The following is a 14,444-nucleotide window of genomic DNA, read 5'->3' as shown; positions in this document are numbered from 1 at the left end:
AAAGGGCTTAACGTAGACTTAGTACTTAGGGTTGTTATTATTACTGTTATTTCTGATGATGGGTATATACATTTGGTCACAGACATTGCTGGCTATTGCCAAATTGGTGTCCACATTTCTTTCTACTTAGTTTCCCCAGAACTCTTGAAATGTAATTCTTCCTAAATATCTGCTTTTTCTCTTCCATGGTGGAATCCGAGAAGTCAAGCATCTAGCCCCATGGTTAGTGCTAGGGGAAATAAGGAAGTATGGGATGTTGCTGTTTCCTAGATGAAGCCTATTTCTTAGTCTGGAAGATAAGTATAGGACCAGAGCCATCTTAACATGCATCATGCTTCCATCGGGATCCCACCATAAGGCTAGAGACACCTGGGTAGGCTAGGAGAGGAGATGGCAGGCAGATAGATTGGAGGAGTTTCCTGAAGACCAGACTAGTTGGGAGGGCCTTCACCTAAACCAATCTGCAAGGGGATGTTATTTTCAGGGGCACAGAGCTGTAACCTCAAGGAGACAGTGGTGGCGCCTCCATCAGGCAAACCGCCTAGAGCTGTGTACAAGAGTCTCCTATTGAGAGTAGTCAAGGATTTCCTGAAAGAGTAAACTGGTTATTTCCTTCCCCAGTTTATAGCAACAATAGGGATTTCTTGACCTTCCTTTAAGCATTTGACCAAGATGGGATAAAAACAGATTTCAGATCTCCCTGAGATAAAAGTTAATAGGCCACAACTATGGCTTCCCTTGAGAACTTGAGTCTATGGAGTTGCCTGTCCCTTATGCATGGTGCAGGCTTATTGGACAGTAACCACCAGCGTCAGCAGCAATGGGAGCAGAGTGATAGAACACAAAGTAGAAATGGTGCAGGAAAGTGTGGAATTGTCCTTGAATGTGAGAGGGAGAGATGCCTCAGGACATTTGTTTCATCTGGAGATGTCCATGAATGTGCTGATGCAGACACTTGAAAGGGCAAGATCAGCTGGGCTTCCCCAAATATGGAGGTAATGGGAGGAGGCACCCTGCTTGGCTGTCAAACCTGTTTTATGAGCCTGTGTCACTTTTGGAGTATAAGGAGTGAGGTTTGTGGGGCTGGTATAGCTCTGTCCCCAAGCCCTGCTACTGGAAGTCCCTTTCCTTGGCTTGACTCCTATTGTTTGTGTTTTGAAGTCTGGCTAAATTGGATGCTGAGACCAGACTTTGTATAAATATCCAGAGGCTATTGCTTGCCCCATGCATGAGCTTATATCTGATTGTCCTTACATCCCAAATGCTAGAGATTTTGATGAGGGGGATGTGCGTACCCTTCCATTTGTGAGCATCTTCACCACAGTAAGATAAATAGTAGAGTGTTCAGTTTTCCCTGTTAGTGCAATTTAATCACTTTGGCTTGGCTAAAATGTCACGAGTTACTCTTTGCTTCTGAGCAGCCCCCCTCCATGTTGAGGTTCTCAGGGCAGCTTGTGATCTTGTGAAGAAAGCTTGTTCTGCTCAACCCTGTTAACAGTAAAGGCCTCTGGCATCTGTGCCAAAAAAAGAAGGCCAACGGTGATGGTGTCAACATTTCATTATTTTGATTTCTAGAAGTGATTTATTTGTTTGCTTATTCCTCCTTCTTTCTAAAAAGAACTGGATTCTGCCTACAATGAAAACATGTGCTATATGCTGTTTCCCTTCTGTTTTCTTTGCTTTTTATTGTTTATAACAGAGAAATACTTTATTTTTATATTTTCCGAGTTCATTCACTATTTTTTTGGTAATAGTCTCTATTTATTTTTTGAGAATTTATCTCCTTCTACAGCTGAATCAGATACTACAGTCTAGGTTGGAGGTGGCAAACTATGGCTGTCTGGCTAGCCACCTGTTTTTGTAATTAAAGTTTTATTGGAACACAGCCAAGCTCATTTGTTGATTACTGGCCATAGCTCTTTTCATGCCATAATGACAGAGTTTTATAATTGTGACAGAAAGCTTTGTGTCCTTAAAATAAAAAAAAAAATTTTTTTTTTTTTTTTGAGACAGAGCCTCAAGCTGTCTCCCTGGGTAGAGTGCCATGGCATCATGCTCACAGCAACCTCCAACTCCTGGGCTCAAGCGAGTCTCCTGCCTCAGCCTCCCAAGTAGCTGGGACTACAGGCGTCCGCCACAACGCCTGGCCATTTTTTGGTTGCAGCCATCATTGTTGTTTGGTGAGCCCGGGCTGGGGACTCGAACCCACCACCTTAGGTGTATGTGGCTGGCGCCTTAGCCGCTTGAGCCACAGGCGCCGAGCCAAAATCAAAAATATTTACAGAAAAAGTTTGCAGATCCCACTCTAGTTCATATCTAACATAATTTTGAAATTTTACCTTAACTAAAGTGAATTTACCCTGATTGACACTATTTAGGGATGTGTATCAAGAATCTGTAATGATTCTTCTGCACTCCACTGTCATTCTGGACTTTGAGTTCCTGCTTCCACTAAATGCCTAGTCTCAGTGGTGTCTATCCAGCCTGCAAAGGTGTGGATAGACCAGTGTGTCTATCCAGTCCCTCTCTGTCCCATACAAGCTCAACCTATTCCTTGATTCAGTATGAAAGTCTTAGCTAAAATTTTGGGATAATGGAAATAAGGCAAAAAATCTCCACAAAACTTTATGCTGAGGACTAGATGCCTAATTCTGAAAATTCCTCTGGCAACAGCATCCTGCCCTCTTGGGAGGTACCTTCTTGGTCATCTTGATCTTTACATCTTTGTCATATTGTTTAACCTCATCTCTTCCTTATCACTCACCTCATGTCTGAATTTCCCTCCTTTTATCATGGAGAGCAATCATGCACTTCACTCCTAACGTACATCCTCTAACGCTGGCTGTACAAGCTATTGGGACATAACTGAAATACGACTGAGAACGTTTTTTGTGATGTAGAAGGAACCTTGCTTTCCCAGGCTTTAGGTTTTTCCAAGAAGGTACATCTGGTAGTGGGACACTCAAGGCATCTCTCCACTCCTCTTTACTTTTCCCTAGGGGGGAAGGAGATCTAATATTATTAGTAAGCTTGGATTAATGACTGAATATGTTGCCCCTTCCTCAGTCTCTTTTTCTTGGACACAGCTTCCTGGTAGCCCATACACTGGTCTTGCAGTTTGGTAGGATAAGTTCAACTCAAGGTAATAGAGATATCCGGTGCATGGAGTGGGCATATTAATAAATAAAAACTGAGATTTGATGAGCAAAATAACTTTTGTAGCTGGAAGCTTTCGGTGGGCTAGGCAATGTGTTCTGGGGTAGTGGAACACTCCCAACTGGGAGACACTGAGACAAGGATTTGAGTGGAAGTGGTTTACCTGGAAGATAAGCCCAGGAAGCACCAGTAGGAGAGTAGGGAAGGGGATGTAGCCAAGCCAACTTCTACTGTGGGTGACTAGAGCTTAACCCTGCAGTTAACTCTGGGAAATGGTGCAGAACATGCACCTCAGAGTTATCCTACAGGGAGAAGTGAGGGTGCTGAGTATTAATTTACATACAAACTCTTGTCAGTCATCAGCTGACCACTGCTCCTGGTGACTTCCAAGGCATTTCTGGCCAGCCCTACATCATAAAGCAGCTTCCTTTGGCTTTGGGAAAAACCCTCAGGCAAAGAAATGCAGATACTGACAGTTAGAAGCTCTTCAGAAGCAAGCTGAAGCTGTCAGACCAGACGGATGTGAGTAGGGCTAATATACTCTATGTCACTATTGTAGTTCCTGGAGTTGGAGGGTAAATTCAGTATCTCTTTCTTAGTTAAGTGTGCTTTAACTTTGCTGCAGGATTTAAGGATTGAGAGAACCAAATTTGGGGCTTTGGTAGGATTTGTTTTCTAATCATCTAATTTCTCATTTTGTCCTGACCCATCTCTGCTCCCTCTATGCAAATCCACTCTATGGGGCAATCTGCCTACCAGCACCTCAGCCACCACTTCAAGACATGAGCCCATTACCACCATCAGCAGCAGCACCTGCTATAGTCCTATTATCCCAAATCCATATTAATGACACTTCTGTGCCTTCATCCTATAGATTCCCTCAGGAAAGGAGCTGTAGCTGAGAAGAGCTAAAAAGCTGAGCTTTTAATTTATTTGTTCAGTGGTGCGTTCACTCCCTTGATAGTGGTCAATTGAAACTGGTGCTAGAAAGACAAAGAGGCCCAGAGAGAGGAAAAGTGAGAGTGAAATTAAAGTCACTGTAAGAACCTAGTGCTGGAAAAGTAGCTTTGATCGAAGATGAGAAATAGAGAGGGGGTGGGTGCAAGATAGGGAACTTGAGGATGGCACAACACAGCCACGGAAGAGCAGCAGAAACAAGAAAGACAAAGAATAATATGCTTTATTAAAGAATATGCCCCTGGTCAAAAGAGCAGGACTAGTAGGCAGAATGAGAAAGAGGAAGAATACTGAGGCAAGAGAGGAAAATGAATGAACCTTAGTTATGATTACCTTGAGCAATGCATTGTCCCACAAAATATAGGATCTAATCATCCTATCAAGTGGATTCAAAAAGAAATCTGTGAGAAGCAAAAGAGAAGGAGTCGTCCAGTGAGGACTCTCAGGTGCAAGTAACAGCAAAACTACTGGAATCGTTTAAATATTTGCTGCTGAGACAGTGGTTTACAGACCAGCAGCATGAGCATTACCTAGGAGCTTATAGCAGTGCAGAATCTCCGGCCTGACACAGACCTACCAAATCAAAATACAATTTTTAACACAGTCTCCGGGGGATTTGGGAGCACGGTAAAATTTGAAGAACACCAGACTGAACAGAAACAGTATGGGATGTTTCATGGACTCTGAGCATGGGAATCTAGCAAGGCCTAGGGAACAAACTGGAACCAACAACTTAAAGACTGTGAAGAAATTCTCTCTTTCCTCTGCTCCTGTTTGTACATGCACATCTGCTTCCCGCCCCTACCCCCACCTCCAGTTCTCTCTCCAGATTGGATTTATCTGCCTCCCAGAGCCATGTACAGAAAACAAGGCTTCTGAGAGCTCATAATTTTTCATATTATCTAAGTCATTTGTAGAGAAACTTATTTCATAGTCTCAGTAACAAAATTCCTGGGGAATGTGCGGAGTAATTTTGGGTCAGGTGTTCTCTCTGGAACCAATCTGCTTGGAGAAGTGCTGGAATCCTGCAGCAGTTTTCAACCTGTGGGTCGTGACCTATTTGGGGGTCAAACAACCCTTTCACAGGGGTCGCCTAAATACATCCTGCATATCAGATATTTACATTACGATTCCTAACAGTAGCAAAATTACAGTTTGAAGTTGCAACAAAAATAATTTTATGGTTGGGGGTCACCACAACATGAAGAATTGTATTAAAGGGTCACGGCATTAGGAAGGTTGAGAACCACTGTGCTATAGGAACGAGGTAGCTCCCACTGCACCCTGTTGTGCTGGCTGGGTAATCCGATTAGCTGCCACCTCCCACACCATCTGAACAGGGGCAGCATTGGTGCATCTGGGCAGATTAAGACTTTTAAGACAGTGGCTCAGGCTCCCCCATATCTTATTAAATAAGACATTAAGCAAAGCCACCCTTAACCTGTGCCTAAAGGAGAATGGTCAGCAGTGTCTTTGTGAGGCCCTCTGAATGGAGACAAGGATGTCCTATCCTCTGGTCACACTTCACTGAAAAGTTAAAAGCATTTTATAAGCTTAAGCTGCAGCAGCAGAGTTGGCCCTGCCCTGGGCCAGGTCAAGGGGTGGGGGTCGGGGCAGGGTGGAATTGGTCATAGGTTCTGGAATGTCAGTTGACTATGAGTTGGTTGAACAGTTGGGGAGCTGTTGGGATACTTTAATTTGCAAATATGAGTCCAGTCTGTTTGGGCTGAGTTTGCAAACCATCCCACTAGGGGTGAAGTGACCACGATGAGTCTGATGATTCTGTTTTTAAGTCAAATAGGCAGAATGTTTATATGTTGTGGTAACTTAGTGCATTGGTTCCATGTAGAGCCTTTGGAGATGAGAAAATATAAACACCTCACACTCTTGGAAAGGACTACACTCCAGCAAAGATCCTCATAATATTAAAATAATGTTTAGGACATACTTCCAAATCCAAAGAGCATATTTCATGGAAGAAGGACTTGAAACTGGAAAGAACATTGGCAATTGGTAATTAATAATAATTAATGTAGAAATAGAAGAGGGCTCTAGAATACTAGAAATATCACCTTTTTGTTATTGTGTTTGTCATATCACTGGAAACGTGCCCAAATTGAGGTGTTTGAATAATCAGGGGAGGATTTGTAGGTGTTTGAGGCTTTGGCCAAAAGTGGTTACAAACAAGTTACATTTCAAAAGAGCTTTTAAAGAGGAGCAAAAATAGTGTACATAATAACTAGAGCTGAGCCTGGAAAGATGGCTCACATCAACGTTTTTCACCATGTTTGCACAACTTTACAAGTCATGCACACAATTTATCCTTATTCTTTAAAAGTTTTTCTAAAAATACAACTTTTTTGCATTTTGTTTGTCCAGATTTGGTGACTGGAGATTACTTGGTGTCTAACTGACTTTTTTGGTGGTCTTTCAGTAGAAAATAGAATCCCCTTAAGATAAGCACAATAACATTACCTCTAGCATGTTAACTTATGGTGCAATGATGACGTCAGCATCATGGACTTGGAGGACTTTTCAATGCCTATGAGGGTTGGAATTCTCAGTTTGCCAGTGGAATCTACAGCATTGAGACCAAAGAGGAAACAGATCAGGGTCCTCCAGGGAGGACATCTGCTGGTATTGTTGTGAAATAGCATAAAGAGTGTGTGGCTTTAGACCCTTGACTAAACACTTCTCTCCATTCTCCCCAATGGAATACTTAATAATGATGGTGAACTTGGTGGGGCTGATGACAAAATTCAAGCTTAAAAAACAAATGATCATAAAATTCAAGTGGACAAGTGCAATCGATTGAACTCTTGGGAATCAGATGTCCTGATCGTTAAGATTCTCTTCTTTTAAACTGACCCTTATTGATAAAATAAATGCTGAATCCATAGAAAAGAGAGGAATTTGCACACTTGATTACACTATAAGGAAAAGGTTCTTTTAGAACTAAATGGAGGCATCTGTTTTGTTTAAATAAAGGGTCTGTAAGTACCAGCCAGGGACTGAGTTGACAGCCATTTCTGTAATAAAGTAATAAATCATGGGGCTGGTTAAGGAAGCAAGAAACACCACATTCTTGCTTTGTTCAACCAATTAAGCAATAAGCCATCTGGGTCCTTTTGTTAATTACCACCAAATATAACTTACACAATTGAATTTAGCCTTTTATTTAATTATATTAATTTATCTCAGCAACTCTGAACACCCACGATGCCAATAATAAAGTTCATTAAAAAAAAATAGAGGTCTTGTTTAATTTTTTTCTTTAACCATTAATACACTTCACAAGGTTGCCATCAGGGAATTTTTTTTTTTTTTTTTTTGCAGTCTTTGGCCAGGGCTGGGTTTGAACCCACCACCTCCAGCACATGGGGCTGGCGCCCTATTCCTTTGAGCCACAGGGACTGCCCCATCAGGGAATTTTTAGCTCCATCTTAGCCTTGGGATATAGGGAAATTTGTTTTAAATATAAAGAGGTAGGAAGCAAGAAGGCGGTGGGTAAAATCTCTTCTCTACATGGGATGATGACTCTAGATCAGCCTAACAGAATTGTTTGCGATGATGGAATGTTCTATCTTTGTGCTTTCCAGTACAGCAAGACCCCAGCCACATGTCACTATTGAGCACTTGAAATGTGGCCCTGAGGAAGTGAGTTTTAAATTTTAATGAATTTACGTTAAAATGACCACATTCAGTTAGTGGCTACCATATTAGCACAGGTCTAGCGTGTATTCTGAGGAAGCAGAAATGCAGTGGGTGCTTGACTTAGCAGGCAGAGAATAAATACATAATAATATTAGGAATTATTTGGAAAAATCACATTCCTACCTAGTTTTTCTTATTTTTTTTTTTATTTGAAACATGCTATGTTCTGATACAGCCCAAAAGAGATCAGCATCTATTTTTTTTTTTTTTTTGAGACAGGGTCTTGCTCTGTTACTTGGGTTACAGTGCAATGGTATCATCATAGCTCATTATAACCTCCAACTCCTGGGCTCAAGGGATCCTCCTCCTTAGCCTCCCAAGTAGCTGGGACTACAGGTACCCCATCACCACACCCAGTTAATTTTTCTATTTTTGCAGAGATGAGATCTCACCCTTGCTCAGTCTGGTCTCAAACTCCTGACCTCAAGTGATCCTGCCTCAGATTCCCAACGTGTTAGGATTACAGGTGTGAGCCACTGTGCCTTGCCAAGATCAGCATCTTTAAAAGGAAGTTTCTAAACTGACTGTGTGAGATGACTCTATCTGGGAGAGAAATGGGTATAAATGATGTTTTTATAATAGCAGAACCAACACCACTCAGCAAGTGTCCTGGCTGATTTAGGTAGGCCAGGTCACATTATGGAGAACCTTCGCTATGCTCTATTTGAGGCATAGTCTTCCCACACTTAAGCACATTCAACCCATGAACATATTTGGGGATCCCAGATAGTTACTTCAGCCTCATAGATGGTGCCATCATTCCTCAAGGATATTAATATCCGACTCCGTTTCCCAGCATTTTCCTCCCAGGGGAAGTTTAGCAACCTTTGCAAAGGTTGCTACTTTGGATCCAGTCAGTGCAAACCCTGTAACAGGGTATCAGGAGAGTTTCTCAACTGTGAACCCCTTTGTTAATGGGCATCCTTGGTCTTTGGTGATCCTTCCAACACCAACAACTAAAGAGAAAACTATTCCAAGGGAGTCTGGTTATGGTCAAAGAAGGGTTAGGGCGGGGTGAATGGAGGTAGATTCTCATTATGAAATTCTCCACAATGGAAGAAATTCTCATTAACATGAAAATGTCTTATCCAGTCTACTGACTCGTTTTAACTGTTAGGTTGAACTATAGAATTGGGCCAAAACTTTCTTCCATCTTCTCTGCAACCCTCTCCACCTTTTCTCTGTAGCTTCCTTTCCTTCTTCTGAGCTATGGTTCAATCAATGAACATGAAATTTGTGCTAAGAAAATGAATCCAAAATTTTTGGAATGTCAGCCCATCATACCGTCTTCACTCTTTCATTTTCATGGTTGGCCACACAGATGATCTAAGTTGAGCTAATTTGACAACAAAGAAATTGATCCATCGTATTTATGCATGACATCCTGTAGGTGCTAACAAAGAATGTCCAGGCCTCTTCCCCTAGTCAGAGAGAAAAGCAATTGTTAAGTGCTTAGTGGAAAAAAGTGAAGAATCTTCTGTGTTATGTAATAATTGTCTCCCAGTGATAAAGACAATGATACAATTAATCACGTTTTTCTTTTTCTTAAAAAAAAAAAAACCCAACAGTCATCTATCAGTGAAACAAGGTGTGAGAAGGAAAAACTTTCTATATTCTTTCATAGAGCGTTCTTCTCTCCTATTACCAGGAGCACAAACACAAAAAGTATGTTTCACGAAATATGCATGCTCTTTTAATTCCCTTGGGGTGGAACTGTGATGGTCAAAATTCTCTTTTCCTTCAACACTGGAATTCATCGTTCATCCGCACTGTTGACTTGGTCAAATTGCCATAGCTGGCTGGCTTTTCCATCACACTGACGCAAGTACAAATGTTTATTGTTTTCTTGTACCACAGCTTCCATGCATTTCCCAGAAAGAACGTGGACAATCATTCCATTCTGAAAAGAGAGGTAAATGAAGAAAATAAAACCAGTTTCCCACAATCATCCAGCAAAAAGGATATTTTTAAGATTTGTGCGAATCATTAAGAGAATAACAGAGGTTGTGTAACCTAGCCTGGAAATGAACTGTAATATTTTTATTAATAAGAAATATAATTTAGCCCTAAAACTTGGATATCACACAAAGCCTTGGGGGTCATTAATCCAATTATCTGTATTGTGGTTATGTAATTGTTCCATTTCCTAGAAAGTTAGTACAGTTCTAGAGAATAAAGCATGTTCAGTCTTTATGCTGTGCTTGTGACATTTGTTGTTATCATTGTACTCTTGAATTTCTGCCTTCAAAAGGATTTAATCCCTTCTATCTTCTGTTAATTCTGCAATTTAGTACTGCTGCCACTAGGTGGTAGGAGAAAGCAAGACTTAGTTCTAGGTGCTGTACTGAGAGCTCAAGCCAGCTGTATTTAGAAGACTATGGCTGCTCCCTGGTCAAAATTGAATCTAACCATCCCCTTTTAAGACAATTTTGATTTCTTTATGAAAAATTAAACACCTTAACCACCACTGCTGAAAATCCCTAGTTACTGATTTAGAGATATAACATAATAATACCCTTATAAAGTACACAAATTGGTGATTTTTAGTGTATTCACAAAGTTGTACAACCTTCACTAATTATCTAATTTTAGAGTATTTTCATCACTGTAAAAAGAAAGACACTACCCCTTACCCGTCACTCCCCTTTGCTCCCTTCTCCCAGCTAGGAATCACTAATATGTGTTTTGTATTTATGAATTTGCCTATTCTGGAAATTTTAGATAAATGGAATTATATCATATGTAGCCTTTTGTAATCATCTTCTTTCACTTGAATAAGATTTTCAAGGTTCATCTGTATTTAGCATAAATTAGTAGTTCATTCCTTTTTCTTTCTTTTTCTATTGTGGCAAAAACACATAACAACTTACCACAGTAGCCATTTTAAAGTCTAAAGTTTAGAAGTGTTAAGTATATTCACATTGCTGTTAAACGTTATCTCCATAACATTTACATCTTGTAAAACTGACACTCTATACCCTTTAAACAAAAATTTTACTTTTCTTCCCCCCACCCCACCCCCAGTAGCCACCACTCTACTTTTTGTTTCTATTCATGTGGCTACTTTAGATACTTCATGTAAGTGGAGCCACACAGCTCTTGTCTTTTGGTAACTAGCTTAGTCCCCCTAGCATGATGTCCTCAAGGTTTACCCATGTTGTAGCATGTGACAGGATTTCCTTCCTTCCTAAGACTGAACGATATTCTGCTGCATGTTAACACCCACACTTTGTTATCTAGTCCATCCATGAGTGGACAACTGCAGACTATGCAGCGGTGAACAGTCCCTCATTCTCTTTCTGCCTGAATGATAGTACCCCTTTAAACTCTTATTTCTTAATGCCTGAAATATAGTAGGTGTTTCTAATTATTCATCTTTTACTTACTAGTTTTAAATGTTGTTTCTAAAATGCATCTTATTTATAAGACTTACTTAGATTGATACTTTATGATCATTCATAAAAGACCTTAACTTGGGCTCGACGCCTGTAGCTCAGCGGCTAGGGTGCCAGCCACCAGAGCTGGCAGGTTCAAATCCAGCCCGAGCCTGCCAAACATCAATGACAACTACAACCAAAAAATAGCCGGGAATTGTGATGGGCACCTGTAGTCCTAGCTACTTGGGAGGCTGAGGCAAGAGAATCGCTTTAGCCCAAGAGTTTGAGGTTGCTGTGAGCTGTGATGCCATGGCACTCTACCAAGGGCAACATAATGAGACTCTGTCTCAAACAAACACACAAACAAGAATTAAAAACCCTTAACTTGATTTCTAAGATTTCTTTGAATATGTGTGGGCCCCCCAGGTTCCTGGGTTCACTTGTCACCCAAACCCCAAGAACTTTGTCTTCAAATGCTTATTGTGTGTTCAGTTTAAGTTTTCCACTGTGATTTTCTTCTTTCTGAGTCTGATTTTTTGTTTGGGGGGGTTCTTTTTTTTGAGACAGAGTTTTACTTTGTTGCCCAGGCTAGAATGCAGTGGCATCATTATTGCTCACTGCAACTTCTGACTCCTGGCTCAAGAGATACTCTTTTTTTTTTAAATTTCTTATAGCATAACTGTGTACATTAATGCAATCATGGGGTACAGTGTGCTGTTTTCATGTACATTTTGAAATACTCTCATCAAACTGGTCAAGATAACCTTCATGTCATTTTCTTAGTTATTGAGTTAAAACGTTCATACTCTGCTTTTAGAAAGATTCACTTGTACCCTTGTAAGATAAATCATAGAGGTGACCCCACCAATCTCCCCCCTTCCCCCATCTACCCCCCTCACCTCACCCTCCCACCCCCTTCCCATAATCTAAAGCTATAATTAGGTTATGACATTCCTGTAAAAGCTATGAATTAGTTTCGAAATAGGGCTGTGTACATTGGATACTTTTTCTTCCATTCTTGAGATACTTTGCTAAGAAGAGCATTTTCCAATTCCATCTATATAAACATGAAGGAGGTAAAGTCTCCGTCCTTCTTTAGGGCTGTATAGTATTCCATGGTGTACATGTGCCACAATTTGTTGATCCATTCATGGGTTGATGGGCATTTGGGTTTCTTCCATGACCTAGCAATTATGAATTGGGCTGCAATAAACATTCGGATACACATATCTTTGTTGTAATTCGATTTTTGGTCTTCTGGATATATACCTAATAAAGGAATTGCAGGATCAAATGGCAGGTCTAAGAGATACTCTTACCTCAGACTCTCAAGTAGCTGGGCCTACAATAGGTGCCTGCTACTGTGCCCAGCTCATATTTCTATTTTTTGTAGAGATAGGGTCTTACTATGTTGCTCAGGCTGGCCTCAAGCTCCTAGCTTCAAGCAATCCTCTGCCTTGGCCTTCTAAAGTGCTAGGATTACAGGTGTGAGGCATCTTGCCCGCCCTCAGAGCCTGCTTTAAGAGTACCAATGCACAGGGTTCTGCTTTGTTATTTTACCCTCTTTATGCCCAAGGAGAAGTTAAAGAAAATAAATTTTTAAAAAGTATTTATTTGTTTATAGATTAGTACCCTAACTCATTTCCAAAAGGATTTGAGCTGGAGGAAAAGCTATGCATGGACACATTTTGGATACTATCTCCTTCCAATCCCCAATCCTGTATCTGGAATCTGCCTACTCTCCCTAAGTACTTACATTCCTCATATTTCCTCCCTGACCACTGGAAAGGAGCTAGAGATTCTCTCTCCTTTGAATAATTTACTAAAATGATGAAAATCTCACAGTCTAATTTGAATTAAATGGGAGAAAGTTATGTGTGTGTATATATATATGTATGTATGTATGTATATACATCTAGATATTTTGGGGGGATGGAGGGACTTTGCATTGCTCCTAAAACCAGACCACTGAACCACTGTGACATGGCTCACCATTGTACTTGTGACCTGAGGTAATACACTTCAAAAACAGGCTGATCCCTCTCTTGCCATGATCAAGGTCAGAGCTACACAGAGCTGTGGCAAGTTAGTATATGTCAGGATGCTGGTGGCTCAACTTTTTTTTTTTTGAGGCAGAGCCTCACTATGCCACCCTTGGTAGAGTACTGTGGTGTCACAGCTCATAGTAACTTTAAACTCTTGGGCTTAAGTGATTCTCTTGCCTCAGCCTCCCAAGTAGCTGGGTCTACAGGTGCCCGCCACAACACCTGGCTATTTTTTTCCTGCAGTTGTCATTGCTGTTTAGCTAGCCCAGGCTGGGTTCGAACTTGCCAGCCTCTGTGTATGTGGCTGGCGCTGGGTAACCACTGAGCTATGAGCGCTGCCTGGTGGTCCAACTTTGCTTCTGGGTTGCCTTTACCTTCCTCCAGGCCTTTGTGCCACACCTTACTTTTAACAGCAGAGGCATAGCCAGCATGGTAACACCTGGCTTCTTGGCAGAGCCAAGGGTGCAGTGCCAACCAGAAATTCCTTCTAGTCATCATCACTGCCAAGCTCTTCTAGAACAGATTACTGACCTCTTGGAAGTCCCAATGCTGCTGGTGGATGATAGAAGCTTCCTCAGTACAGTTCTGAAGAATCACCTGCTCTTGCCTGACATCAAAGCACAGGTGCTGTTGGCTGCCAAAGTAGATCTCCTTCCTGCTGGTATGGTTCAGGTGCTGGGACAGGAGGAATGGTTGTTAGCACTGCTAGAAAGAGATCGTCTCTGAAACTGGAGGTGAGACAAGAGGACTTCTCGGTAGACCTGTGGTCTATTGAGGGGAAATCTTCAGATTCTGTTGGTTCAGCAGAATCTGGTGGTCAAGCCCACAAACATGCTGCTAGACTAGCCCTGACCTCTGAAGTCCCCACATTCTGGCTACTCGCACATTCATGTGTATACATTTTGGCATGTTTCTCTGCTATCCTACATGCTGTACCTTAAAGAATGCTGAGTGTTTTGTGAGTGTACTATTAAGGTACACTCTGAGGCCCAAGTTCATCTCTTTCTGGAGAGATCTGACCTGCCCCTGAAACTAATTGTCCTGCTGTTGTTGTATCTGCTGACTCTTGCCCAGGATTATTATTTCCACCAGTGTTTTGTAGTACTGGGGTATGTATACCATTGCAGAGGAGCTTGAACTGTGAGAAGCCCATGCAGACTAACAGGAAGGCATGTCCTGACAAAGCCATTTTCCA

At 41.4% G+C, this 14,444-nt stretch overlaps 1 protein-coding gene across 3 annotated transcripts in view; it reads right to left on the bottom strand.

Annotated features, from left to right (window-relative positions):
- Window positions 1-5,521: 5,521 nt before the first annotated feature.
- GALNT15 (polypeptide N-acetylgalactosaminyltransferase 15) overlaps window positions 5,522-14,444 on the bottom strand; it is a 51,901-nt gene continuing 42,978 nt past the window's right edge. The window contains exons 9-11 of one of the 3 annotated variants that reach the window (XM_012805179.1): window positions 13,781-13,924; window positions 12,104-12,109; window positions 5,522-5,697 (exon numbers count right to left, since the gene is read on the bottom strand). In XM_012805179.1, the coding sequence (XP_012660633.1) occupies window positions 5,668-5,697; window positions 12,104-12,109; window positions 13,781-13,924 (180 nt within the window). In that variant the 3' untranslated portion in view covers window positions 5,522-5,667. Of the gene's footprint in view, window positions 5,698-9,402; window positions 9,728-12,103; window positions 12,110-13,769; window positions 13,925-14,444 lie in introns of those variants that run through there. The other 2 variants (XM_023512777.1, XM_003781722.2) reach the window with 2 other exon arrangements.

The sequence above is a fragment of the Otolemur garnettii genome, unplaced genomic scaffold, assembly GCF_000181295.1.
Source record: "Otolemur garnettii isolate 467f Iridium unplaced genomic scaffold, OtoGar3 scaffold00002, whole genome shotgun sequence".
NCBI lineage: Eukaryota > Metazoa > Chordata > Mammalia > Primates > Galagidae > Otolemur > Otolemur garnettii.
The sequence above is the reverse complement of the archived record's forward strand: the minus strand, read 5'-3'. Positions and strand labels throughout refer to the sequence as shown.